The sequence below is a fragment of the Rhinopithecus roxellana genome, chromosome 15 (assembly GCF_007565055.1).
Source record: "Rhinopithecus roxellana isolate Shanxi Qingling chromosome 15, ASM756505v1, whole genome shotgun sequence".
NCBI lineage: Eukaryota > Metazoa > Chordata > Mammalia > Primates > Cercopithecidae > Rhinopithecus > Rhinopithecus roxellana.
In genome coordinates this window covers 13,315,058-13,339,462 of record NC_044563.1, presented here as the reverse complement: position 1 = coordinate 13,339,462, position 24,405 = coordinate 13,315,058, and the positions used below count along the sequence as shown (strand labels likewise).

Below are 24,405 nucleotides of genomic sequence, written 5' to 3'. Positions count from 1 at the left end.
CACCGTGTTAGCCAGGATGGTCTCGATCTCCTGACCTCGTGATCCGCCCGCCTCGGCCTCCCAAAGTGCTGGGATTACAGGCGTGAGCCACCGCGCCTAGCCAAAAAAAATACTTTTAATGCTAGGGTAGTAATAGAAATTTCACCAGGTCTTTCTCATTTGATCAATTACATTTACTTTATACCTATAATTTAAGAAGTGCTTTCTCCCACACTTCTATAGATCCAATTTTATATATATTTCACCCACATCTAAGAATGGATAGTAAGTAAAAGTATTCCCATAAGGATGAAAAAACTAAGGCATGGGCCGGGCACAGTGGTTCACGCCTGTATCCCAGTACTTTGGGAGACTGAGGAGGGAGGATCACTTGAGCCCAGGAGTTCAAGACCAGCCTGCGCAACACAGCAAGACCCCATCTCTACAAAACATTTTAAAATTAGCCTGGCATGGTGGCAAGCGCCTATGGTCCCAGCTACTCGGGAGGCTGAGGTGAGAGGAATGCTTGAGCTCAGGAGGTCTAGGTTGCAATGAGCCGTGATTGTGCCACTGCACTCCCACCTGAGTAACAAAGCAAGACTGTGTCTCAAAAAAACAAAACAAAGGCCAGGCGTGGTGGCTCACGCCTGTAATCCCAGCACTTTGGGAGAGCGAGGTGGGCAGATCACGAGATCAGGAGATGGAGACCATCCTGGCTAACACGGTGAAACCCCATCTCTACTAAAAAACACAAAAAATTAGCCGTGTGTGGTGGCAGGCGCCTGTAGTCCCAGCTACTCGGGAGGCTGAGGCAGGAGAATGGAGTGAACCCGGGAGGCGGAGCTTGCAGTGAGCCGAGACTGCACCACTGCACTCCAGCGTGGGCAAGAGTGAGACCCCATCTCAAAAACAAACAAACAAAAATAAAAATAAATAAATAAATAGTAAACTAATGCATGGAAGAGTTTGTCCTAGAATATAGTAAGAAGACAGAGTAGTATATCTTGGCACTATACAATAGTGCTTCTGTGCTTCTGTGGTGCTTCTGTGGTTAAAGGGGCAACTGCCCCCAAGTGTTTTCATGAAAGTAACACTTCTGCTGCAGGCCAGTCATGCCAACTCAGCTATGGCCACCTTCTCTGGCTCCAATGCTTTTGTCCATTAAGGCTTGACCTCAGCACCCACTTAAAAAAAATGTGGCCTAAGGAGAAATGTGACTGACAACTGCAGAACTCCCACCCTAAGTTCACACACACATAAGGGTATACAAATGGGCTTTGGATATGGTTTGCGAGTGATACAGCAGAGCACATTTCATCTCTTAATAATCACTTTTATGCCACTGAGGAAATTTTGAATGCTTGTAAAATTTAATAATTTATCTGCCTCTCCTACTTACAGCAACACAAAAAGAAAAAAGAGTATCAGGAAAACCTCACCATACAAAGGCAGAAGGGAAGGGATCAACAATGAGGCTCTAAAACCCTTCCTTATTAACATCAAGCAGCATACCACCTGGTCCCCATAACTCTGCACCACAGTCCATGACATACTGGACCATAGTAGAGGAAGTACTACTTAGCATGGAGGGAAAACAAAGATAATTTCTAACGCTTGAATTTCATAAAAGATAAACCAACTATAGCAGAGCTACCTCTTTGTAACAGAATCTTAAAAGTCAACTGTATTTCACAGTTATTACCTCTGGGAAGTGAGAAGAGGGATGGACTGGGGGCTTTTTCCTTTGTGCTTTCCATCTTTCCATACTGCTCACATTTCTAATCATGGACATATATTAATCATTTTGTCTTAAAAAAAAAAATGCTGGTAAAAGGCCAGACACAGTGGCTTACACCTGTAATTTCAGCACTTTGGGAGACCGCAGGAGGAGAGCTTGAAGCAAAGAGTTCAAGACCAGCCTGGACAACATAGCGAGACCCTGTTTAAAAATAAAAATAGCCAGGTGTGGTGGCATGTGCCTATAGTCCCAGCTACTTGGGAGGCTGAGGCTGGAGGACTGCTGAGCCCAGGAGTTGCAGGCTGCAGTGAGCTATGATTGCGCCACTGCACTGTAGCCTGGATGACAGGGCAAGACTCCATCTAAAGAAAAAAAACAAAAAATGCTGGTGAAAAATGCGATCAACAGAACAATTTCGTTCTTTTAAAACCAGCTGTGGGTAAGCTATTCATCTATATAAAGTTTTTCAAAAGTACTATGTATTCTGGGGGAATTTAACAGATGTTAAATAAAAGCAGATACCTACCTGAGGAACAACTACAATGCTCTTTATTTAAATATCTAATACAGGAAATGGTATTTTTTTCAAAAGCAAATTATATTTTGACAGGCATCAAGAAAAGCAGCAGGACCTTCCTAACACTATACTATTCGAGCCCCTCTTCTCTGCCCTAAGAGACCAAATCCCACGACATTCTTATGCACACCTAACCTTAGATCCACAATCATGTTTACATTTCTAAAGGGCATGTGTCTCAAATATTTGTGTCCCATTTGAGTTACATGAGACAAGAATGTTAATCCCTCCATAGAGTGCTGCATGTTGCCAATATATTCTAAACAACATGAACAAAGACACCCAGGAGACCTCAAATTAACCAGATGACTCTAATAAGTGGAAAGACAAATGGCAGGCCATTTTCTCCCCACAGGGTGTTATTCCAGCCTGCAAAATGCTCAAAGAACACATGTGTTCCACAAAGAGTTAGGAGGTACAATGGTGATGGGTGGAAAACAAGGTCGAAGCAGGACAGTGGACAAGCTCAAGGACTGGTCAGTAAACGTGACGTAACTGCAGGCTCCCAGAATGCGAAAGTAAGTCCGCCTAAGCCTCTCACGGCAAGTTAGCATAATAATTATACATTTGATCAGGATGCCTGGCTGTTTCTTGGGCTAATAATGTATTACGTGGACTGTGCAGTGACCAAGAGACCTAGGGGCAGACCAAACATCAACAGCAGTCAGTGATTTCATTCACGCCCCTCTGCTGCAGCTCCTTGCCACCCGGCTCGCGCCTTTTCAACCTAACAAGATGGAGAAGGCAGCTGCCCAAATGTCACCAAACACAGGCAAGGAAGTGAAGGAGGAACAGGAAGGCTGGACCCACATAGGAAGGGACACGGTGTTTCTATGTGTGAAAGAGGTGGGTTAGGATACTTCAGGATGGATGGGCCTGTATAGAAAGAGAGAGGCCTGCTTAGGATCAAGAGAGGAATACCATCACATACTCAACTCTCACTTGAGCTTGGTGTTGTGCTATGGATCTGGCCACAGCAAACTAAACTAATGTGGCTCCTGATTTCCCTAGAGGAAGGACAGAGGAAAAAAAATGTATAAATTTGTTAAGTGACGTGGAAACAGAGTGGAAGGAGCCTGTGGAAACAATCTACTTTTGCCCAGTTAAGTCCCAGATCTACACTCTGCAAGTGGCAACCCCACCCCTCCATATGAATACAACCTAAAGAAATGTCTGCACAAGAGCACTAGGAGCCCTGGGGGGAAAAGTATGCATTACTGAGGGTGTTAAACAGGAAACATTCTACATATTCATCAAGAGAATTATGGTATATTCATTCATACAACAGAATACTACCCATCATGAAAATATTTAACTATGGCTACCATACCACATGGATGATTCTCACAAACCTAATGCTGATTTAAAAAAAAAAGAAAAAACCAATCAAGTCACAGAACACATACAGGATGACATCATTTATACAAACTTCAAAAACATTCAGAACTATAAAATATATAGAGATGCATTATGTAGTAAAACTAATTTTTTTTCTAAAAAGGGAAATGATAAACACGATTCAAAATAGTGTTTCCCTGTGTAGAAGGAAGAGGGGAGATGGTCAGGAAGGGGCACCCTGAGAGCTTCAACAGAGGTGATAATGCTCTGTTCCTTAAGCTGAGCGAAACAGAAAGATGTACTCTCATCATTCCTATCTGGGATATATATATAAAATAATATCCAGAAAAAAGGTGGGGAAAGGAAGACAGTTGAGGGTGAAGCCCAGCAATGCTCCCTAACTCTGACTTACACATCCGCCTGCCTAACCAACAGTGAGGAGAGAGCCCAAGACTTCAAGGCAACAGAATCAACTCAGCTGCAAGGTGAAAAAAAGAACACCTCCAGGCACTTCTCTGGGCTTTCTGAGTGAAACCAGCTCCACACACTCTTATTCAAGTGGCAAACTGTAAGACATACCACAGTGTCCCCAGAGTTGGAGACAGGCTGCCTTGCCAATACAGAAACAGAAAATATCCCCAAACTCAGGCCTATTTTGCCAATGGAAGGAAAGTCCCCAGATGGTTCCAACAGACAGAGAAGAATGGATTGAATTTAGGAACAAGGCAGTAATTTCATAGAGCCCTGCAGAGCTGGGAGATTCTGGGATCAGTTTTAGTGGGGGAAGGGAGGTAAAAATACACTTGAGGACACATTAAATAGGACCCCAAAACTAAGAGCATAGTGCTTGGGACAGAACGTGTGTAATATGAAGTTCAAATGAACATGTGTGCCGAAGGCTAATGAGAAGTCCCTAGGGTGATTATATGAGCTTTATCTGCAAGAGGTGACAATCGAGTTTGGCACATGCTGAGTCTATTGGGAAATAATAATATCAAGAGATCTATACCGCATCCATGTTTGTACAGCCCCCGGCGCCGGCGAGGCAGGAGAGTGGCTTACTCGGGGAAACTGACTGCCAGGAAGGCCGGATTCGGTCAGCCCAACCGGAGAAAGCCCGGGGACGAGGTCAGAAAGTCCCTCCGGGAGGACAGAAGGGTGGTCCCGGCCCCAGGCAGAAGGTGGGGCTGCCAGGAGAGGGCGGGTCCCCGCGGCAGGAGTCCCGGGAGGCCTGGCTGGAGCCAGGCCCGGCCGCGGGACAGTCGGTGGGATGGAGGGCGGGGACCCCTTGGGCGCTGGGGCGGGGAGGGCTGGGCCCCAGGCGGCCACCCCGCTCCTCTGGCGCCCCGCCGCACCCGCCCGCGCTCACCTAGGCACGCAGCTGGACGAGCTCCGGTCCACCTCCCAGGTGGCGTACAGGTTCATCTGCACCGGGGCGGGGGTGCGGCCTGGCCCCGTGCCGCCGGGAGGCGCGGAGCCCGAGGCCACCGCCACGGCCATGGAGGTGGAGGTGGACGAGGACGAGGAGGAGGCAGCCGCCGCCGAGGTGGACGAGGACGACGAGGTGGCCTGGGCCAGCTTGGGGGGCGTCGGCTGCTGTGGCGGCTGCTGCTGCTGCGGCGGCGGCGGCGGCTGCTGAGGGGACTGGGCGACCCCGGAGCCCCGCTGGCCGCTGCCGCCCCCGGCGCCTCCGGGACCACCGCCCGCCCCTCCGCGTTCCGCCATGGCCCGGCTAGACGGGGGTTAGGGACGCCGAGGCGAGGCCGAGCTGGCTCCCAGGCTTCCTCCGCGGCGGCGGCGGCGGCGGCGGGGGCTCGGCAACCTCCTCAGCCCGCCTGCCCGAGCGCGAGCCGCCAGCTAGCTGCACGCACGCGCGAGGCCTCTGAGCGCGCGGGCCTCGCGCTCGCCCGCTGCTGCCTGTTGCGGCTCGCGCGGCCGACACGGGTGGGCGTGTCCGGGAGGGGGCGGGGAGGCGGGCCAGCGCGGCCCCACCCAGCGCCGAGGGGCCGGGCCGGGCGCGCTCGCGCCCTGCGTGCGGCGGCGCGCGCCCCTCGCTCCGACGGAGTTGAATTGGTGGTCTGCGGCCAGCGCGCGCCCGGGGGCCCTGCCCTCAAATCCGCGGCTCGTCTGCCCCCGCTCCTCACCTCCCCGCCCCCGGCCCGCCGCGGCCCCGCCAGCGGAAACCCAGCTTTTCCGGGACTCAGTCCCGGCAGGGAGGGGGCTGCCACGGGAGCGCGCCTCGGCCCCTCGAGTCTTCGGAGCCAATGCCGAACCCGCCGCCAGCGGTGGGGGTCTCCCCGGGGAAGCCCGCTCTCCGCCTACCGACCTAGCCCTGCCCTGCGGCCCCGGCAAACGGAGAGGTCGGCGGACACCCGGAGCCCGCTGCCACCGCGAGTGCCTGTGATCCGGGAAGTTCCCGCCCCGAGGGCAAGCGGGGGCTCAGGGACCTGGAGTCCAGAAGATTCTTCGCACGAGTGAATTCTCAAGCTACCCCGGGGCCCATCTGGAGCCAACCTTCTTCTTTCCCTACAGCTCCCCTACCCCCCAAATCCTTTAGAGTGCCAGTGCTTTGTTGCTTACCAAATTTCTAAAATTCCATTCCTCCTAAGGCCTAGCTCAGCTGCCACGTCCTATCTGGATCACCCCCCCCTCCACCCCGAAACCATCTTGAACCCTCCAGCAAGTGAGCGCCTCCACTGGTGCACTTAAACACCAACAGTAGTACAACAGCAGCACATGACTCCCCTCCCCACAGGCTGGCAAATGCCCATGGGAGCCAGTGATCCAGCCTGCTCTAGTCTGTCAGAAAGGCTGCTCAGGACCAGGGGATAAGAACCTGGAGAAAGCAAGTCCCCCCATCCCACACACAAACCCCAAATCCCAGCGACTAGTGTTGCTTGAACCCAAGGGCTCGCATGGACTCAGGACAATTTAGCTTTTGAGCTAAGTTCTCACACAGGTAAGGACTTGGACTTCTGGTCACAAGGTCAATTGGGAAGGCCTGCCCTGGCCTACTTCCCAAGCCCACTGTTACTTCCTCCGCCACGCTAGGGCGCTAAGCTGGCTATTTTTACTCCCCAAGGACAAAGTAGTAAGGTCAAACCAGACCTAGAGGTACTTCCCCCAAGCCTTCCTACAGAGCAGGGCAGTGGTGAAACACAGATTTCAGCCCGGGGTTGGCGTCACCACCAGTCAACTGCGCCATCTGATCCCAGTTCATGTTCGTGGTTACTGGGGCAGCCCAGTAATTGTAGAAAGAGGCTATTTTAGTCCTTTTGCAAGAAGGGGCTAAAAGGAGATGAGGGAGGATCAGGAGTGTTACATATTCATCTCTTTCCTTGGGAAACAGCTTTATTTACAAAACAGGTCTAAAATAAGAACATGAAATGACAAGTTCTTGGGAACTGCGGGAGAGATGGCTCTTGTGTGAAGCCCAGGCATCCAGACGGAGGGCCAAAAAAAGGGCCAGCATGAGGGGACCTAAAACTTGAACTCTTTGTATTTCTTGCTGCCCCCACGGCTATCCTGGGGCTGAGCTTTCCGTTTCTTTTGCTGTATAGGGAGAAAGAGACACAGGTTATAACAGGTTGAACCACCCCCAGACCCCCAAAACAAGGGTGGGCAGCCTGACATAGACATAGAAGTCTGTGGGAAAGGTGCTGAATCTGGATTCTCTTCGAGCTCCCTCTCAGACTTGGCTGAGTTCCTCCCCCTAATCGTCCTTAAAGAGGGCAGCCCACTGGAGGATTTCTAAGCCTTCCAAATCGAAGCGCACAGGGCAGCAAGCAGAGGCCACCCTCACTCTCACCACTAGAGGGCACCACACCACTGAAAACGGCAGGCCAGGGTCCCTGGCTCTCACCCAGCCCAGCGCCCCTGGAAGTGCCTACCTTCTGTTTGGCAGCATGCTCAGCCACCATGTCACTGAAGTCCTCCTTCTCTACTTGAGCCTGCTGCTCCCGCACATGCTCCTCATACTTCTGGGTCATGGCCATAGGATCAAGCTCCAACTCCTCAGGCGCCAGCGCCACTTCCACACCTTGCAGCTCCGGAGCCGGGCCTTTCCGGCTCATAACCTGGAAAGGAGATCAGGGCCTTGTCACCTCCAAAGAGAGTCAGAGAAGCCCTAGCTTCTGCCGCCCTTCTCAGCCTCCAAAAGCAGTGTGTCCTCCAAGTACGCACCGTGGACATGTCATAAATGTGGGTTGATCCCATCATGGCTCCCCCAACCGTGGCTGTTCTCTTCTCTGGCAACACGGTGAAGAGCTGAGGTGTCTCACTTCTGTGAAGGACAATGGGATCAGGCCCAAAAAGGAAGGGACAAAAGGGTCTCCAGAAGCAGAAACAAAAGATACAGGTGGCACCTCCACTCAGTGCCTTGGAGAGCTTCTGAGCTCCCCAAGGATGCAGCCTCTGCAGTTCATGGAGGCCCATGACAGAAAAGAATTGGGCAGGGGGAAGGGGAGGGTGGCACAGTGCTAACTCCAGGGAACACAGATGGAGCTAAGGGGTCCCCTAAACCAAGTTAGGGGATCACAGACCAGGACTCCCACAGGCACAGAAGGGTCAAAAGGTCAGAGAGGCTCAAAGTTTCCAAGAGAACTTTGGTACAGAGAAGCTAGCAAGAGAGAGCAGGCGACAACAGTTCCCACCCAAAGAATGTCATGCCTTCAGTTCTCATGTACATAATTCACACTTCCAGGCCTTCCGACGCAAGAGCCATCCACAGCCAGTTTCACCACTAATTTCAAGGATTACACTAGGAATAAGAGCACATCTACCACTATTACCCCAGACTATGTACATCATCTCCACCTCTCCCACTGGAAGAGGTGACAATCTATTCTCCACACAGAAGCCAGAGAAAATGGCTTAAAATGGATGGCAGGTCCTGTCAGACCTTTGCTCAAAACCCTCTGAGGCTTCTGATCATTATCTGAATAAAATCCAAACTCCTTACCATGACCTAAAGGGTTCATAGCCTGATCCCTTACCCAAGCCCTCCTCACTATACTCTGTCCACAGTACCCTTCTTTATTTTTCTTCCTTGAATATGCAAAGCTTGAGACTTCTGCTTCCTGACAAGGAGCAACAGGAACCAGATACACCCTCCTGCCTGCAACAACCAAAAAATGGGCAAAATATATGAAACAGTGGTTTTCAAGACACTAGACATGGGGCAACAAAGCACAGTGATTCCTGCGAGATAGGAAACAAATGCAATGAGCCCTTCAACTGCCCCAGCATACTGCACCAAGAGTTTGCAGGCCACAGAACAGAGGGAAGACGCATGGAGAGCCCTGAGGACTCCATGAGTTGTGAGGATGAAGCTGAAAGTCCAGGGAGATCAAGGCAGCTAGAGTTCACAGGATAAAGTACTGGAGAAAAGAGCTGAGAGAGAACTCAAGAGACCTAGAGAAGGTCCTCAAGTATGCAGGGGAGTACTAAGCAGCACATGCCTACCAAGGACAGGGAAAGAACCACCCGAAAGGATTCGTAACAGCACCTGCTGCTCAACTCAGAACTGGGAATAGTGAGTGTAACTCCCACTAGCCAGACGGAAAAACCTCCTGATTCACAGGGCGGTGGGTAGAATACACAGGCACTTGTGCCTCACAGTGGGGAGGACTGCTTGAGTCCTGCCTCAAGAACCCCAAAAACAAGAGCTGAAAGGATTAAACTAGCTCCATATAACTATATTCCTGAATGAGCTGAAGAAAATCCACAGGAATACAAAAATATCATGGACCCAACAAGGTAAATTTCACAAAGCCTAGCATTCAATGAAAAATTACCAGGCACTGGACAGGTCTGGTGGCTCACACCTGTAATCCCAGCACTTTGGGAAGCTGAGGCAGGAGGATTGCTTGAGCTCAGAAGTTCAAGACCAGCCTGGGCAACACAATGAGAACTCTCTCAAAAGAAAAAAGGAAAAGAAAAAAAATTACCAGGCATGCAAAAGAGTAGGAAAATACGGCCGGGCGCGGTGGCTCAAGCCTGTAATCCCAGCACTTTGGGAGGCCGAGACGGGTGGATCACGAGGTCAGGAGATCGAGACCATCCTGGTCTACACGGTGAAACCCCGTCTCTACTAAAAAAAAATACAAAAAAAAAAAAAAAAAAAAAAAAAAAAAAACTAGCCGGGCGAGGTGGCGGGCGCCTGTAGTCCCAGCTACTCCGGAGGCTGAGGCAGGAGAATGGCGGGAACCCGGGAGGCGGAGCTTGCAGTGAGTCGAGATCGCGCCACTGCACTCCAGCCCGGGGGACAGAGCGAGACTCCGTCTCAAAAAAAAAAAAAAAAAAAAAAAAAAAAAGAGTAGGAAAATACAATCCATATGAGGAGAATGAATCCACTAATGGCAATCAACCCAGAAATGGCACAGATGTTAGAGTTAGCAGACAATACATTAAAATGTTGTTATAGCCAGGTGTGGTGGCTCATGCCTGTAATCGCAGCACTTTGGGAGGCTGAGACAGGCGGATCACCTGAGGAGTTCAAGAACAGCCGGCCTGGTCAACATGGTGAAACCCTGTCTCTACTAAAAATACAAAAAAAATTAGCTGGGTGTGGTGGTGCACCCTGTAGTCCCAGCTACTTGGGAGGCTGCGGCACAAGAATCGCTTGAACCTGGGCAGCAGAGGTTGCAGTAAGCCGAGATTATGCCACTGCACTCCAGCCTAGGCAACAGGGCAAGACTCCATCATAAAATAAAATAACATAAAATAAAAATAAAATATTGTTATAACTGCATTCCACATGTTCAAAAAGTTAAGAGAGAAAGAATAGATTTAAAAGACCTGAAATCAAACGTCTAGAAAGGAGAATTATATTGTATGGGATTACTGTTAGAACAGAAATTACAGAAGAAAATAATAGTAAACTTGAACACATAGCAATAGAAATTTTCTAAAGTGAAATACAAAGAGAGAAGAATTTCTTTAAAAATGAAAAGCATCAGTGAGCAGTGGGACAACTTAATAGAGGAATAAGCTGAGAGGAAAGAGAAGGGAACAGAGAAAATATTTGGAGAAATCATGACCAAAATTTTCCCCAAATTAATAAAAACTAAAAACCCAGATCTAAGATGCTTAAAAAACCCAAGCAAAGAAACACTCAGAAACTACACCTAGGCACATTGTAGTCAAATTGTTAGAACTAGCGATAAAATCTTAAAAACAGCCAAATAAAAATGACACATTATGTACACAGGAACAAAGGTAAGAATGACAGCAGCTTTCTCACCAGAAACAATGCAAGAAAGAAGACAGACACTGGAGCAACATCTTAAAAGTACTGAAAGAAGGCTGATGTGGTGGCTAACGCCTGTAATCCCAACACTCTGGGAGGCCAAGGCAGGTGGATCACTTGAAGCCAGGAGCTCGAGACAAGCCTGGGCAACATGGCAAAACCCCGTCCCTACAAAAATATAAAAATTTGCTGGATGTGGTGGCATGCACACGTAATCCCAGCTACTCAGGAGGCTGAAGCAGAATCGCTTGAACCCAGGAGGTGGAGGTTGCAGTGAGCCAAGATCACACCACTGCACTCCAGCCTGGGTGACATAGCGAGACTCCATTTCAAAAAAGAAAAAAAAAAGTACTGAAAGAAAAAAAATTGTCAACCTAGAATCCTATACCTGGCAAAGATCTTTCAAAAATGAAGGCCAAATAAAGAATTTTTAAGACGACCCAAGCTGAACGAATTCAAAACCAGCAGACCCACAATACAAGAAATGTTTGTTTTGTAGAAATGGGGTCTCACCATGTTGCCCAGGCTGGTCTCAAAATTCCTGGACTCTAGCAATCTACCGCCTCAGCCTTCTCCCAAAGTGCTGAGATGACAGGCGTAAGCCACCATGCCCCCCTAACTTAAGAAACATTAAAGGAAGCCCTTCAGGCAGAGGAAAAATGATATCAGATAGAAACCTGGATCTAAAAAAACCCAAGCAAAGAAACACTCAGATTCTTATTTAAACCTCCCTAAAAGATAACTGACCATTTAAACAAAAATAATAACTACACAGTACAGGATTTATAACATGTAAATACATGATAACACAGTGCAAAGTTGGGCGGAGATAGCGAAGTACACTATGGCGGCTCTTAATGCCATCTGGAAGCAGTGTGACATCAAGAGAAGCTAGATCCTGATACAGATGTGATCTACGATAAACCCCAGAGCACCCACTAAAATAACAAAGCAAAAACTTAACAGCTAATTAACCAACACTGGAGATAAAATGGAATCATAAAAATTGTTCAAGTAATCCAAAAGAAGGTATAAAAACAGGAAAAAGGGAACAAAGAGCAGAATGGATAAAGAGAGGGTCATTTCATGATAAAGGGGTCAATTCATGAAGACCTAACAACACTACACATTCAAGTACCTAAAAATGGAGCTTCAAAATACTAGCCCATCCCTGTCTCAGGGCCTTTGCACTTGCTTGCACTTACTGTTACTTCTGATCCAGATGATCCTGTGGCTGGCACTTTTTCATTTGGGTCTCAGTTCAAGCACCACCTCCCAATGAGGCCTTCCCAAAGGCCTCCCTGCCACCCCATCCCATTACCCAGTTTTCTCTGCTTGAGCATCCTTATCTACATCTGAAAGTATCTTGTTCTCTAATTACCAGTTTACCTCAACTGCTGGCTCCTCCCTGCCTGGAGTAGCGCCTGGCAGAGTTGGTTCAATAATTGTTTAAAAAGGGATGGGGGAGAAAGGAACAATAGTCAGCCAGTCAGCCAACGGGAAGTGAAGCCCTGTCTGGCACCCTCACCCATCCATCGCCTCCTCAATCTTCTTCTTCCTCAGCTCAATGAGTTCAGGGGTCTCCATTCCAGCAGGCACTGATGAGAAGCCTCCAGGAGTGATGAGGCCACTGTGAAGAGAGGAACAAGCTCTGAAGTAAAGAGAAGGCCCCCAAAGATAAGCCATTTCCAAGAGGCATTCTCTGCTTCCCCCACCTGTCTGCAGGGGTAATAAAGCCTGTCTCATCTGGTTTGTCTTCATCACTTTCTTCCTCTTCCTCTTCTTCTGAGGATTCTTCATCAGATGGTTCCAGTTCCCCCCAAGGGGTCCGATCAATCTCTTCTTCCTCAGTCTTGGTCTGAAAGAAATCACTTAATCAGTCAACAAATGTTTTCTAAGTACCTATTATGTACCAGGCTGTTTTAAGCTGAAGGGGTGTTAAGAGTCAACACACAGACAATAATCCCTACCTACCTAGAGCTCAAATTCTAGTGAGGGGCTTGCATTAACATCTCAGGAAAATGTTTGCCCTTTTCCAGGCTCTGCTGTGTCAGAACACGCAACTCCCTGATAATGAAGCTATAAACCAACAATCTCTAACCTTCATGACGTTAAGTAAAACCAAGATCGCCAGTACATAGCCCATACCTGAAATTCAGCAGCATTGGTTCCAAACACGTCCCCATAAAGCGGTTTCCCAGTCTCATCCACTGGAGGTTTGCCCCAGCCACCAGCATGGTACCCAAAGGAACAGCTCTGCAAGACAGTGAGCACAATCAGTTCACTCCTTAGCTGCAAAAGAAATTCTGAAGCCCTAGAGAAAAGGCACACTCAAAAGTACAGAGCTGACACTTGGGAACTCCGGAAATTATGACTGCAGAATAAAATTAAATGTTATGAAGCATTAGAAAACAAAATTAATAAACAACTAAAATCTGGAGGCAACAGGATAAGGAAACAGGAGGCAGAAAGTATGCTAATAACCTCTTCTGTCATGGCAGAGTCTCTGCTGTCTGAAACCAAAATATGTACGTTGAAAACATGACTTCAATTTCTTACTGAGTTTTCCTAACTTTGGAAGGCTAGTTTGTTCAGAATCTATTTATCTTAAGGGGCAGAAGTTTAAACAATACTAAAGTTTAACAATACTACTTTTTTACTTTAATGACTTACCTGTCAATTTTTTTAATGCTTATTTTAAAATAAGAATAAATTAGAAGACATTCTTGAGATAAAATTATTTCTGATAGATTGAAGTGAAGCTAAAAAAAAAAAATATTTTTTCTTTTTAAAGTAGGGGTGCGGTTTCACTATGTTGCCCAGGCTAGTCTTAAACTCCTGGCCCCAAGGTATCCTCCCACCTCAGCCTCCCAAAGTGCTGGGATTACAGGTGTTGAGACACCACATCTGGCTGAGATAAAATTATTTCTCTCTGGCCATTCTTATATTCAGAGATGTATCTGGAAACACATTCACCAAATAGTGAATTTGGCTATTTCTGAGTGGTAAAATTGTGACTTGCTTTCATCTTTGTACTTGTCAACTCTGACTGAATATTTTATGATGAGCATGTCAGTTTTTTAAAAAACAAAAACCATTACTTGTTTTTTCCACACATAACCATGGTATATGACAAATATTATGTGTCAATAAGAATTTTTTTAAATGAAGAGACACATGGTAGAGTTAGAGAAGGAAAACAAAAAAATCACCTTCCAGTTCAAAAGCAGAAATGGCCAAGAATGAATGAAAGGGCAATGCTCACCTCAGGGATGGGCGAGTTCAGCCCAGGGATTTTCAGGTTGGGATACGATGGGGGTGGTCCGTATCGCTGCATGGCAATCAGCCACGGGGGAGGGACCTTGTGGGCATTCTGCAGGAAAAAGAGAACAGGATACCATCTGCCAAACCCTATCCCTGTCACTGCCTTCCGCTCCAATCCCCACCCTCTTCGCTGCTTCCCCAGACAGCTAACTGACACTCACTGGTCCTACTGGCATCCCCAAGGAAATCCTTAGCTCATCAGACAGATCTCCTGGCTTCTTCTCCTTCAGTCGTGTCTCGAACTCCTTCCCCTAAGGGAAAAACAGAGCATGCTACATTGCAGACCCAGACACTCAGTGGGAGCACAATGGCAAGAGGATGTGAAAACAAAGGCGAGAAGACCTAACCCACATCAGATATAAAATCCCAGTGAGGGCTACCTGGCTCCCACTCTGATTCTCATCACTTCTTTCCCTGGCCAAAGTCAGGGAAGGAATACAAACCAGGCCAGACTCCCAGTGCTGTCAATAACCCACTATGAGAACACAGCCAACGTTAGGACCTGACTTCTCATCAGTAAAACGAGGGCACTCGACAGGATGATCTGCAAAATTCTTCCACCTCATAAATTCCATGACATCAAGGGGACTATGATTTCAAGGATCAGAAAAAAATACCAACTTCTCTACCATCCCCAATATTAAAAGTTTCCTAAAAGCAACTGTCCCTTGGCCCCTCCATCCCTAAACCACCCACCACCATTATCACTTCTAAGACAGGATATGAAGAGTCTATAAGGGAAAGAAGCCACCAGATCTGCCTCTCTCCTCCAAACAGGACCTCATTTTAAATTCCATCTCATCTAAGGGTAGTCAATGGGCAATTCTAAGGCTGAGGAACTATTGTAGTTACTTCAGAAGCCCTCCTGGGCCAGGTGCGGTGGTTCATGCCTGTAAACCCAGCACTTTGGGAGGCTGAGGCGGGTGGATCACTTGAGCTCAGGAGTTTGAGACTAGCCTGGGCAACATAGCAAAACCCTGTCTCTACCAAAAATACAAAAAATTAGCTGGGTGTGGTGTGTCTATGGTCCCAGCTACTCGGGGGGCTGAGATGGGAGGACTGCTTGAGCCCAGGAGGCAGAGGCTACAGTGAAGCAAGATCATACCACTGCACTCCAGCCTGGGTAACAGGGTTAGACCTCACCTTTTTAAAAAAAAAAGAAAAAGGCCGGGCACAGTGGCTCACGCCTGTAATCCCAGCACTTTGGGAGGCCGAGACGGGCGGATCACGAGGTCAGGCGATCGAGACCACCTTGGCTAACATGGTGAAACCCCGTCTCTACTAAAAATACAAAAATTAGCCAGGCGCAGTGGTGGGCGCCTGTAGTCCCAGCTACTTGGGAGGCTGAGGCAGGAGAATGGCGTGAACCCGGGAGGCAGAGCTTGCAGTGAGTGGAGATCACGCCACTGCACTCCAACCTAGGCGACAGAGCGAGACTTCGTCTCAAAAAAAAAAAAAAAAGGCCGGGCGCGGTGGCTCAAGCCTGTAATCCCAGCACTTTGGGAGGCCGAGATGGGCGGATCACGAGGTCAGGAGATCGAGACCATCCTGGCTAACACGGTGAAACCCCGTCTCTACTAAAAAATACAAAAATCTAGCCGGGCGAGGTGGTGGGCGCCTGTAGTCTCAGCTACTCAGGAGGCTGAGGCAGGAGAATGGCGTAAACCCGGGAGGCGGAGCTTGCAGTGAGCTGAGATCCGGCAACTGCACTCCAGCCTGGGCGACACAGCGAGACTCTGTCTCAAAAAAAAAAAAAGCCCTTGACAGTCTCAACCTCAAGGCCCAGCCTGACCTCTCCCAGCCCCCTCCCAAACCTCATAGTACAGGTCCCCATGGATGGTCAGCTTTGGCTTGGTCTGCCACTTGAAGAAGGCATCATGCAGTTTCTGGTAGTCGATGTCAATTTTGCCCATCTTAGGCCGAACTTTCTCTCGCATTTTTGACTTCATAGTCTTCTGTTCTTCCTGTAGAGAATGGCAGAAGACAAGCCTTAACAAGTACTCACCAAATTCATGTAGAGAATCCAGCTCCCAACTCCAAAAGAGATCAAGGGAAGCCTCAATTATCTCACCCCGAAAGTCACCAAAATCCTTCCTGCTCAAACCTTCAAAATTACAAACTCCATACTGAACAAAACAGACTACACAATATCAGCCTCAGCTGTGTATATCAATAACTAGTTTTTAAACCATCTCATCAAGAGATGAATCTCATCATTTCTCTGGAAGGCAGAGACTTCCCCGTGTTCTTTTGTACCTCCTGAGTTCAGAGCATTTAACTAAAAGCTTTAAAATTAAGAAGTTACACAACCACCATGAATCCCTAGCCACAAAGTGCATCTGAGAAAGGAGTCACCAGGTGAGCTGGCAAAGTGAAGGCAGAGGGGAAGAAGAGCAGAGGAGGAAAACAAAAGGATAATTAGACAAGTAACAAGTAGGTGGTAGGTGGGTTTCAACCCATATTCCCATTTTGAAGCACACTGCTGTGAAGGATGGGGACACCCGAGGGCAGGTCTGAGCCCTGGCAGGCCCTCACCTTCTCCTGCAGGGCCTCTCGCATCTCCTGGATGCCTGTGCGTTTGATGAAGTCTGGCAGCTCAAAGGGGGGCTTCTCAATACCCCGTTTGCCCTGCAGGTACTTGCGCTTAAAACACCAGTGGCGTGGCACAGGCACGGAGTTCCTAGTGGCCTTGAGGTGAACCAAGAGCTTAGGGTCCTGCGCTGTCACATCGTGCATCTCCACAACATCGGGCCGAGCCACCAGCTGGAAAACACATAGTAATGCATGTTCTCGAGAGCCCCGACTTCTCAGTTCTGAAGCTCTTCTTCCTCAAAGGACCTAAACCCAAATCACTCACACCTCCTTCAAAGAACTCCTTTTCACCTCCCTGGCTCCCCAGGTGGTCTCCCAGCTGGGATCCAGGGCCTGCAGGATACTCTCAGGGCTTACCTGCTTGAGTTCAGCCACAGTGAAGCGGTTCATTCGGCGCAACTTCTTCTTGGACAGCTTGGGGGCTTCTGGCTTCTTTTCCTAGAACAGAACAATCATCTCTTTTGAGCACGACTCAGATGTGAATGCAACTGCCCAACCCACCCCAGACTTAAGCCACCAAAGCTCTGCAAGTGTTCACCATGGTCCCTCTCTGGATGCATCTCAGTCACCTGTGCCCAGAGTCCCTGCTTCCCACCAGGAGGGTTGGGCCTGACCTGCTCGTCATCACTGCTGTCATCATCACTGTCCTTGTGCTCCTCTTCAAATCCCTTCTTCTTGGGGGCTGCAGAGTTCTCCAATTTGTCAAGTTTCTCTGGTTCCTTCTCCTTCTCCTTCTTCACATCATCAGTGAGCTGAGGAGGCAGACGAGGTGAAAGCCCTGCCCTCTGAGCCCCTTCCCAGTTCCTAAAGCCAGCACTAAAAACATGCCTGTTCACTGCTGCCTCACACCCACCTCTGAGCCCCTTCCCTGTTTGGCACTACCCCTTCCGAGTGTGCTCTCCTTGTACCTTAAAAGCCTCAAAGATCCTCTTAAAGAAGATAAAGTTGGGCTCGTAAATTTCAGGTTCTTCAGTCACATACTCAATCTCAACATCAGCTGCTGGGGAGTCAGAGCCACGGGATCGGGTTGAGTCTTTCTCCCGCTCCCCAGAGCTCTCAGAGGACACCCCTCGCACCCGCTGGGGCTTTTTCTTCTTCTTTCGGTTCCTGCGCTTACGGTTCTTCTGTCAAGAGGAGGAAAACCAGCTGGGTCAGGGAATCCAAGCACTGTGCCAGCACCCCAACCCCAAACTCCTCCCCCGGTCTCCCCCACAGTTCAACGGTCAGGCTTTTCGGAGGCCATCTCATGAAGTGGCTGCGAAGGGGCCTTGGAGGCAGACTCCAAGGTTCTGCCACTCACAAGCTGTGTGCCTTTGGGTAAATTACTTTGCGTCTCAGAACCTCAGCTTTTTCAGCTGTAAAATGTAGGCATGCATAGTACTTGAAACTCAAAAGCAATTAAATGAAAAATATCTGTAAGATGCTAAGGGTGGAAACTGGCACAAAACAGAAGCTATTACTTACTGAACACTTATAAACTGTGTTATTTCCGTACACAAGTCCCATCTCCTGCCTTTCCTTCCAGACTCAGCTCCAACCCCTACCTCCTTTTTAGATACGGACACTGTGTCCTCCTCAGTCTCTGACGCTGACTGGCCCAGGGACGAGCGAGCATCTGTTTCCATTTCCTCTTCCTCTGTAAGGAAGAAGGTGGTAATGAGTCTTCACAGTGCCACTGCGCCCTGCACTCATTCACAGTAACCTGACTTTGCCAAGAGGCAAGGGAAAGGGACAGAGGGACGAGGACTCAGCTCAGCCTCTCCAGGTTCTGTGGCTATAGCCTCAGGACGCCTGGCACTCACCCTGCTGAGAGTTCATCTCTTCCTGGCGGCTCTCCTTCAGCTGCAGGATCTTCTCCAAAGCCTGTGGGATCTTGGGGCCCACAGAGGGGTCATCCATCTGCCAGAGACAACCAGTCAGAGAAGGCGAATCACAGTGCCCTTTTTCCACCAGCTTCTACCTCTTGGACTAGAAAGGTTGCTGCCCAGGTGATGTAAGCAGCAGAGAGTGGGCAACACCAACTGGGCTCAGTGAGGTTCAGTGTTCCTCAGAGGGACCCCAAGACTCTGCCTCAGTAATGTCTCCCCAATCCCTCTGCTGTACCCTTAGTTTAAATAAGTACGGCTCCCCACTACCCCCAGGAATTTAAGTCCCCCCATCTTCTCGCAGAACCCTTCTCTAAAAATCCAAAAATAGTCCTCTCCTAAACTACCACTCTCTTATACCTAGGAGGAAATCGTTAGTCTCACCTCTCTGTTCTCATCTCCAGGGGGCGGTGGGGGACCACGAGGCCGGGGAACAGGGGCTCCCATGGGCAAAACTGTAGGAGTGGGGCCCACTGGGCCCACTGGAGCGGCTACTGAGAGACGGGAAAAAGAAATCCAATGTCAGAAGAGACAAAACACTCACATACAAAATTCCCTCTCTTGCTAAAAGGGCGATGGTGAACCTGCGGGGAGGAGGGCGTGTGGCAGGGCTTTCGGGGTGCTCATCATGGTCCAGGTGCTGGTTGTACGGGTGTGTTCAGTGTGTAAAAAACCATTAAACCATATGTTTATTATATATGCTCTTTTTAAATGTGATAGATACTTTAAAAGTCTTTTTAAAAATGTCTAAATCACCTTTCTTGCTCTTCCCCTCCATCCCAGGATCTCACCTCGAGGACCCAGAGGAGTGCGCACACCAATCTGGCCCATGTCTTGTGGGGGCCGAGGGACTGGGGTGCCCATCTTGGCAATCTCCTGCTGTCGTTCCTGCTCCAGTAACACAGCTGCCTATGGGAGGGAAGTGGGAGTAGACACTGCCTGAAAACTCATTTGGCAGGCAGCCCCTGGCAAATGCATTCTTTCAGCCGGGTAATGGGCCCAAGGAGAACAATCACAAACCCCTTGGGTGCTGACATCCCCTCCACCCCCACACTTCCAGGCTACTAATCCAAACAGAGGAGCTCTCTCATCACAACGGAAAATCCCTAGAAATAACACCAACGAAAACTCCAAGAAACTTCTGGTTCCTAGCAGAGAATTTCATATTGAGCCAAACAGTGCCTTCTACTTTTCAGAGAGTTTTCTTCCCCAAAAGATACATTAGAAACTTTTGAGCTCTTTTCTTATATCTACCCCTCAAGATCCAGCACAATCTGGGCAAAGACAGTACTTTATCCACAGATCGAGACTTGTGTTTTTTTTTTTTTTTTTTTGAGATAGGGTCTGGCTCTGTTGCCTAGGCTGGAGTACAGTGGCATGATCTCAGCTCACTGCAACCTCTGCCTTCCCAGCTCAAGCCATCCTCCCATCTCAGCCTTCCAAGTAGCTAGGACTACAGGCATGCGCCACCACACCTAGCTAATTTTTGTATTTCTGATAGAGACAGGGTTTCATCATGTTGGCCAGGCTGGTCTCGAACTCCTGAGCTCAAGCGATCTGCCCACCTCAGCCTCCCAAAGTGCTAGGATTACAGGTGTGAGCCACCACGCCCAGCTCATACTTGTTGCTTTTAACGCTCAGTTTTTAATACTCCTGAGTAATCCACTGTGTAATGACTAATGCAACGCACCTCTGGGGCCAAACATCTTATATAATATTCCCAGACTTACAGTCCTATTTTGTCTAAATCCAATACAAATAACTCAATTACCCAGAGTCCTATCTAGAATGATGTCATGTAAGGCGAGCAGAGGTCAGCATGCTCTTTTTGAATAGGTCAGAAGGTAAATACTTTAGGCTTTGTGGGTTACCATATGGACTCCGGTACATATTTTTGTTTGGGTTTTCTTATAATCCTTAAAAAATTTAAAAGCTGTTTTTAGCTCACAGGCCATACACATACAGGCCACAGGTCATAGTTTGTCAATTCCTGAACTTCAAGAAAAATTGAATGCTTTGGAAGATACTAGTACTTAGTTGGGAACAAAGTAGCCTCGAGGGAAAACTTGATTGGTACACTCGAAGCACTATAAATGACAGCCAATGGATTGGACCATGAGGTCAAAGGTTAGGGGGAGGGGTATTACCCGCTTCTGCTGCTCCAAGAGCTCATGTTCCTTCAGCGAATGATCTCCCTGCTTAAAAAAGAAAACAAGCTCATACCAGTACCAATACCCGACGGGCCAATCTGCCACAACTCTTGCTTCTTGAGATCCTCTTCCAGTCAAGGGCCCATGTTCCAATATTTATTCCCGACCTTCCCAGAAGCCTTAGTTCTAGGACCCAGCTTTCTCTTAAGGCTCCACTGCCTCTTCAGGGACCTAATGAGGCCCAGGCCAGGGCTTCCACCTGCCCTACCTGCTTGGCACGTTCCTCCTGCTGCATCAGCAATGCCGCCTGCTGCTGAGCCAACTTCAGCCGCTCCTCCTCTGACAGTGCCACTGGCTCACCCACACGGAGAGGAGGCGGGGGCCCCAAATTTGGTGGGTGGGCCATAGGAAAGCCAAGGCCAAGGCCTGGTGGAGGTGGTGGGGGAGGTGGAGGAGGCTGCAAAGGGGGGAGTCCCAAAGGTGGTGGTGGCATGGGAATTCCAGGGAGCTGTGGAGAAAATATGATCATAAAACTAGGAAACATTTATCTACTCATCTGCACATATCTGGGGGATCTACTTTGAGTCAGGAGCTGGGATTCTAAGTCAAATGATACATAGTTCCTACTTCATAAGAGACAATGCTCCATAGCCCTATACAGATATGAGAATGTTAACTTCCGGCACCAACCACAAGAAGCTATCCACTCTCTCCAGAAAGATATCCTGAATACAGATTCTGCATACAATTCCAGGAGACTCAAAGACACCTCCGAGGCCATCTAGGGACTCCTCATCCTACACACAGAGATCAACAGATCCCAGGTCAGAGCCACTACTTTAGAGAAAAAGAGGCAAATCCTGGATCAGAAGCAACATGGAAATTGAGAGGACTTAAATAAACAGGAACCACTGTACCAGGGGAATGCAAACCCCAATGACTGCTAAATGCAAGGAATATGAAATCAAATCAGGGAGCCCTTAATGTCTCACAAAAGAACATGGGAACTGTTCCTGGGGCAGACAAAGAAGACGGTGATTGTTTCTAGTTGGGTAGGGACAAGTCAGGCTTCCTTGTATTCAAGCTGTATTTTTTTTTTTTTTTTTTTTTTTTTTTGAGATAGAGTCTGTCACCCAGGCTGGAACGCAATGGTGCAATCTCAGCTCACTGCAACCTCTGCTTTCCAGGTTCAAGCAATTCTCGTGCTTCAGCCTCCCAAGTAGCTGGGATTACAGGCACCTGCCACGATGCCTGGCTAATTTTTGCATTTTTAGGAAAGACGAGGTTTCACGATATTGGCCAGGCTGGTCTCGAACTCATGACCTCAAGTGATCGCCTGCCTCGCCCTCCCAAAGTGCTGGGATTACAGGCGTGAGCCACCACGCCCTGCCTCTCTCTTTTTTTTTTTTTTTTTTTTTTTTTTTGAAACAGTCTTGCTCTATCGCCCAGGCTGGAGTGCAGTGGCCTGATCTTGGCTCACTGCAACCTCCGCCTCCTGGGTTCAAGAGATTCTCCTGCCTCAGCCTCCCAAGTAGCTGGGATTACAGACATGTGCCACCACACCCAGCTAATTTTTGTATTTTTAGTAGAGACAGTTTCACCATGTTGGCCAGGCTGGTTTCAAACTCCTGACCACAGGCGATCCACCCGCCTTGGCCTCCCAAAGTGCTGAGATTACAGACATGAGCCACCATGCCCTGCCTCTTTTTTTCCCCCTATTTTTTTATTTAATTTTATTTTATTGTAAGTTCTGGGGCACATGTGCAGGATGTGAAGGTTTGTTACATTGGTAAATGCGTGCCATAGTGGTTTGCTGCACCTATCAACCCACTGCCTAGGTATTAATTCTGGCATGCATTTGCTATTTTTCCTGACACTCTCCCAGCCCCTACCCCATCACCCCCCCCCCCACCCTTTTTTTTTTTTTTTTTTTCAGAGAAGTAAAGTCTCATTCTGTCACCCAGGATGGAGTACATGGAGTACAGTGGCGCAACCAGAGCTCATTGCAGCCTTGAACCTCAGGGCTCAAGCAATCCTTGAGTCTCAGCTTAGAGAGTAGCTGGGACTTTATAGGCATGTGCCGCCGTGCCCAGCTAATTTTTAAAAATTTTTTGTAGTAACAAGAGTCTCACTGTGTTGCCCAGGCAAGTCTTGAACCCTGGCTTCAAGTGATCCTTCCATCTAAGCATCCCAAAGTGGTGGGATCACAGGCATGTGCCACTGCACCTGGCCACAAGCTGAATCTTGAATGACAGGTAGAATTTGGAGAAGCAGACAGTGGAAAAGGAGGCAAGTATCAGCATCAAAGAGAGAACTGAAGAGCTCACAATTCTATCATGGCAGTACCTCCCTGCCCAATCAGTCAGTTGCATCCCAAGTACACTGCAAGTGAGAGGAAGGGCTACCCTGAACAGATGGAATCTTTTTATTCCCCACTCAGGTCAGGCGAGTAATGTGCAAGGGTGTGACATCTCACACATGCACGCGAACACCGAATCATCATGCTCATGAGCTACAAAAGGATCAGCAGATGGAATCTTAAAAAATGGAAGAACCTCACTACCTGTGCTGACATGGGAGGTGGAGCGGCTTTGTCCCCATCTTCCCCTCTCAAAACCGGCCGATTCAGCACGATGCCAGTCTGCAAAAGAGAAAGGACTCTAGGTCAGTCCAAACCTAGCTGTTTCACTAATCGACGTTCTCTCCCAATTCATTCAACAAAACGTATCCAGTGCCTGTCTGCCAGCGCTCCGGCTGGGCACTGAGGAGGACCAAGATGGATACAAGAAATTACAACTAAGCTGGCAAAGGCAAGAACAAGCCAAAAAGAGCAAGCCTCCGCCTTGCTGTGCCGAGATAAAGAAAGAATGAAGACCGAGCCGTGATGGGGTACATAAGGTCTCCTGCAGAAGCTCGGCCTATCCTGACGTCCCGCCGCCAACACCTACCTGGCGGGTGTAGGTCTGCAGCCGCTCCACCAGCTCCTCGCGATTACCTGCGGGGCAAAGTACACGATCAATGGAGCAGCAAGCCCAGCCAGGTCAGACCCCAGCGGCCCGCCTCCGCCCCTCGCGCCCGGGTCTCCCGGGTAACCAGGCTCCGCTTCTCCGCAGGCCCGTAAAGTCCCCTCGATTTCCTGTGTTCCTTACCCTGGATCGGAGCTCCGATCTCTGCCAACTTGGCCTGAAGCTCCTGGGCAGCCCAGGCGCCATAGTGGCCTGGAGGTGGCGGCGGCGGCAGCTGCAATTCCGCTTTGGGAGGCTCGGGATGCTCGGTCGCCATCTTAGCCGCAGGAAGGCGCGCGACCAACCCGGAAACTCGGGCCGGTCTCTGGGCCCACTTTCCGGAACTTCCGGCGGCGCCGTACGACACGTCCTCTCTGGTTGGGAGGCGACGCGCACCGAGGCCCACCCGCTGCGGTGCGCTGGGCGACGGGATTCGCCGCAGACGCCCCTTTATCCAGTGGCCCCTCGGCCGTCTGGTCGCTAGGCCTCCTGGGAGTTGTAGTGCGCAGGTCTCGGTCTCTGCCGGCCCTGCGCCCGGCTACGGCCCAGAAAGCCGGCGGCGGGCCGGAGGGCGGGGCTGCGGGGAGG

The 24,405-nt window shown here is 49.2% G+C and overlaps 2 protein-coding genes and 1 pseudogene across 4 annotated transcripts in view; all 3 read right to left on the bottom strand.

The window, feature by feature from the left end:
• PACS1 (phosphofurin acidic cluster sorting protein 1) overlaps positions 1-6,231 on the bottom strand; it is a 174,954-nt gene extending 168,723 nt beyond the window's left edge. The window contains exon 1 of one of the 2 annotated variants that reach the window (XM_010366432.2): positions 6,213-6,231. Coding sequence is in view for 1 of the 2 variants with exons in the window: in XM_010366431.2 (XP_010364733.1) it covers positions 5,002-5,357 (356 nt within the window). In the remaining variant the exon portion in view is untranslated. Of the gene's footprint in view, positions 1-5,001; positions 5,579-6,212 lie in introns of those variants that run through there. The other variant, XM_010366431.2, reaches the window with a different exon arrangement.
• Positions 6,232-6,954: 723 nt separating this feature from the next.
• SF3B2 (splicing factor 3b subunit 2) lies at positions 6,955-24,149 on the bottom strand. 2 transcript variants are annotated; one of them, XM_010366433.2, is made up of 22 exons: positions 23,962-24,149; positions 23,761-23,807; positions 23,376-23,453; positions 21,081-21,320; positions 20,810-20,860; positions 19,454-19,571; positions 19,047-19,156; positions 18,600-18,696; positions 18,342-18,433; positions 17,706-17,921; positions 17,412-17,549; positions 17,155-17,235; positions 16,741-16,968; positions 16,020-16,169; positions 14,367-14,456; positions 14,147-14,254; positions 13,030-13,137; positions 12,597-12,739; positions 12,410-12,511; positions 7,815-7,914; positions 7,523-7,708; positions 6,955-7,184 (listed from the first exon to the last, which is right to left on the bottom strand). In XM_010366433.2, the coding sequence occupies exons 1-22, from the start codon at positions 24,092-24,094 to the stop codon at positions 7,113-7,115; spliced, it is 2,688 nt and encodes an 895-aa protein (XP_010364735.1). In that variant the 5' UTR covers positions 24,095-24,149; the 3' UTR covers positions 6,955-7,112. The 2 variants fall into 2 exon arrangements, with proteins under 2 accessions (XP_010364735.1, XP_030773978.1); XM_030918118.1 differs by having other exon boundaries at positions 19,047-19,153.
• Positions 23,252-23,336, bottom strand: LOC115893799 (annotated as a pseudogene).
• Positions 24,150-24,405: the final 256 nt, after the last annotated feature.

Coding starts and splice junctions, on each gene's coding strand:
- SF3B2 (XM_010366433.2), bottom strand. CDS start 24,094: ATGGCGACCGAGCATCCCGAGCCTCCCAAAGCGGAATTGCAGCTGCCG. Junction 20,861..21,080: donor AGGAGGAACGTGCCAAGCAG/GTAGGGCAGGTG, acceptor TTCTTTTTTAAG/CAGGGAGATCATTCGCTGAA. Junction 17,236..17,411: donor ACAGCAGTGATGACGAGCAG/GTCAGGCCCAAC, acceptor GTTCTGTTCTAG/GAAAAGAAGCCAGAAGCCCC.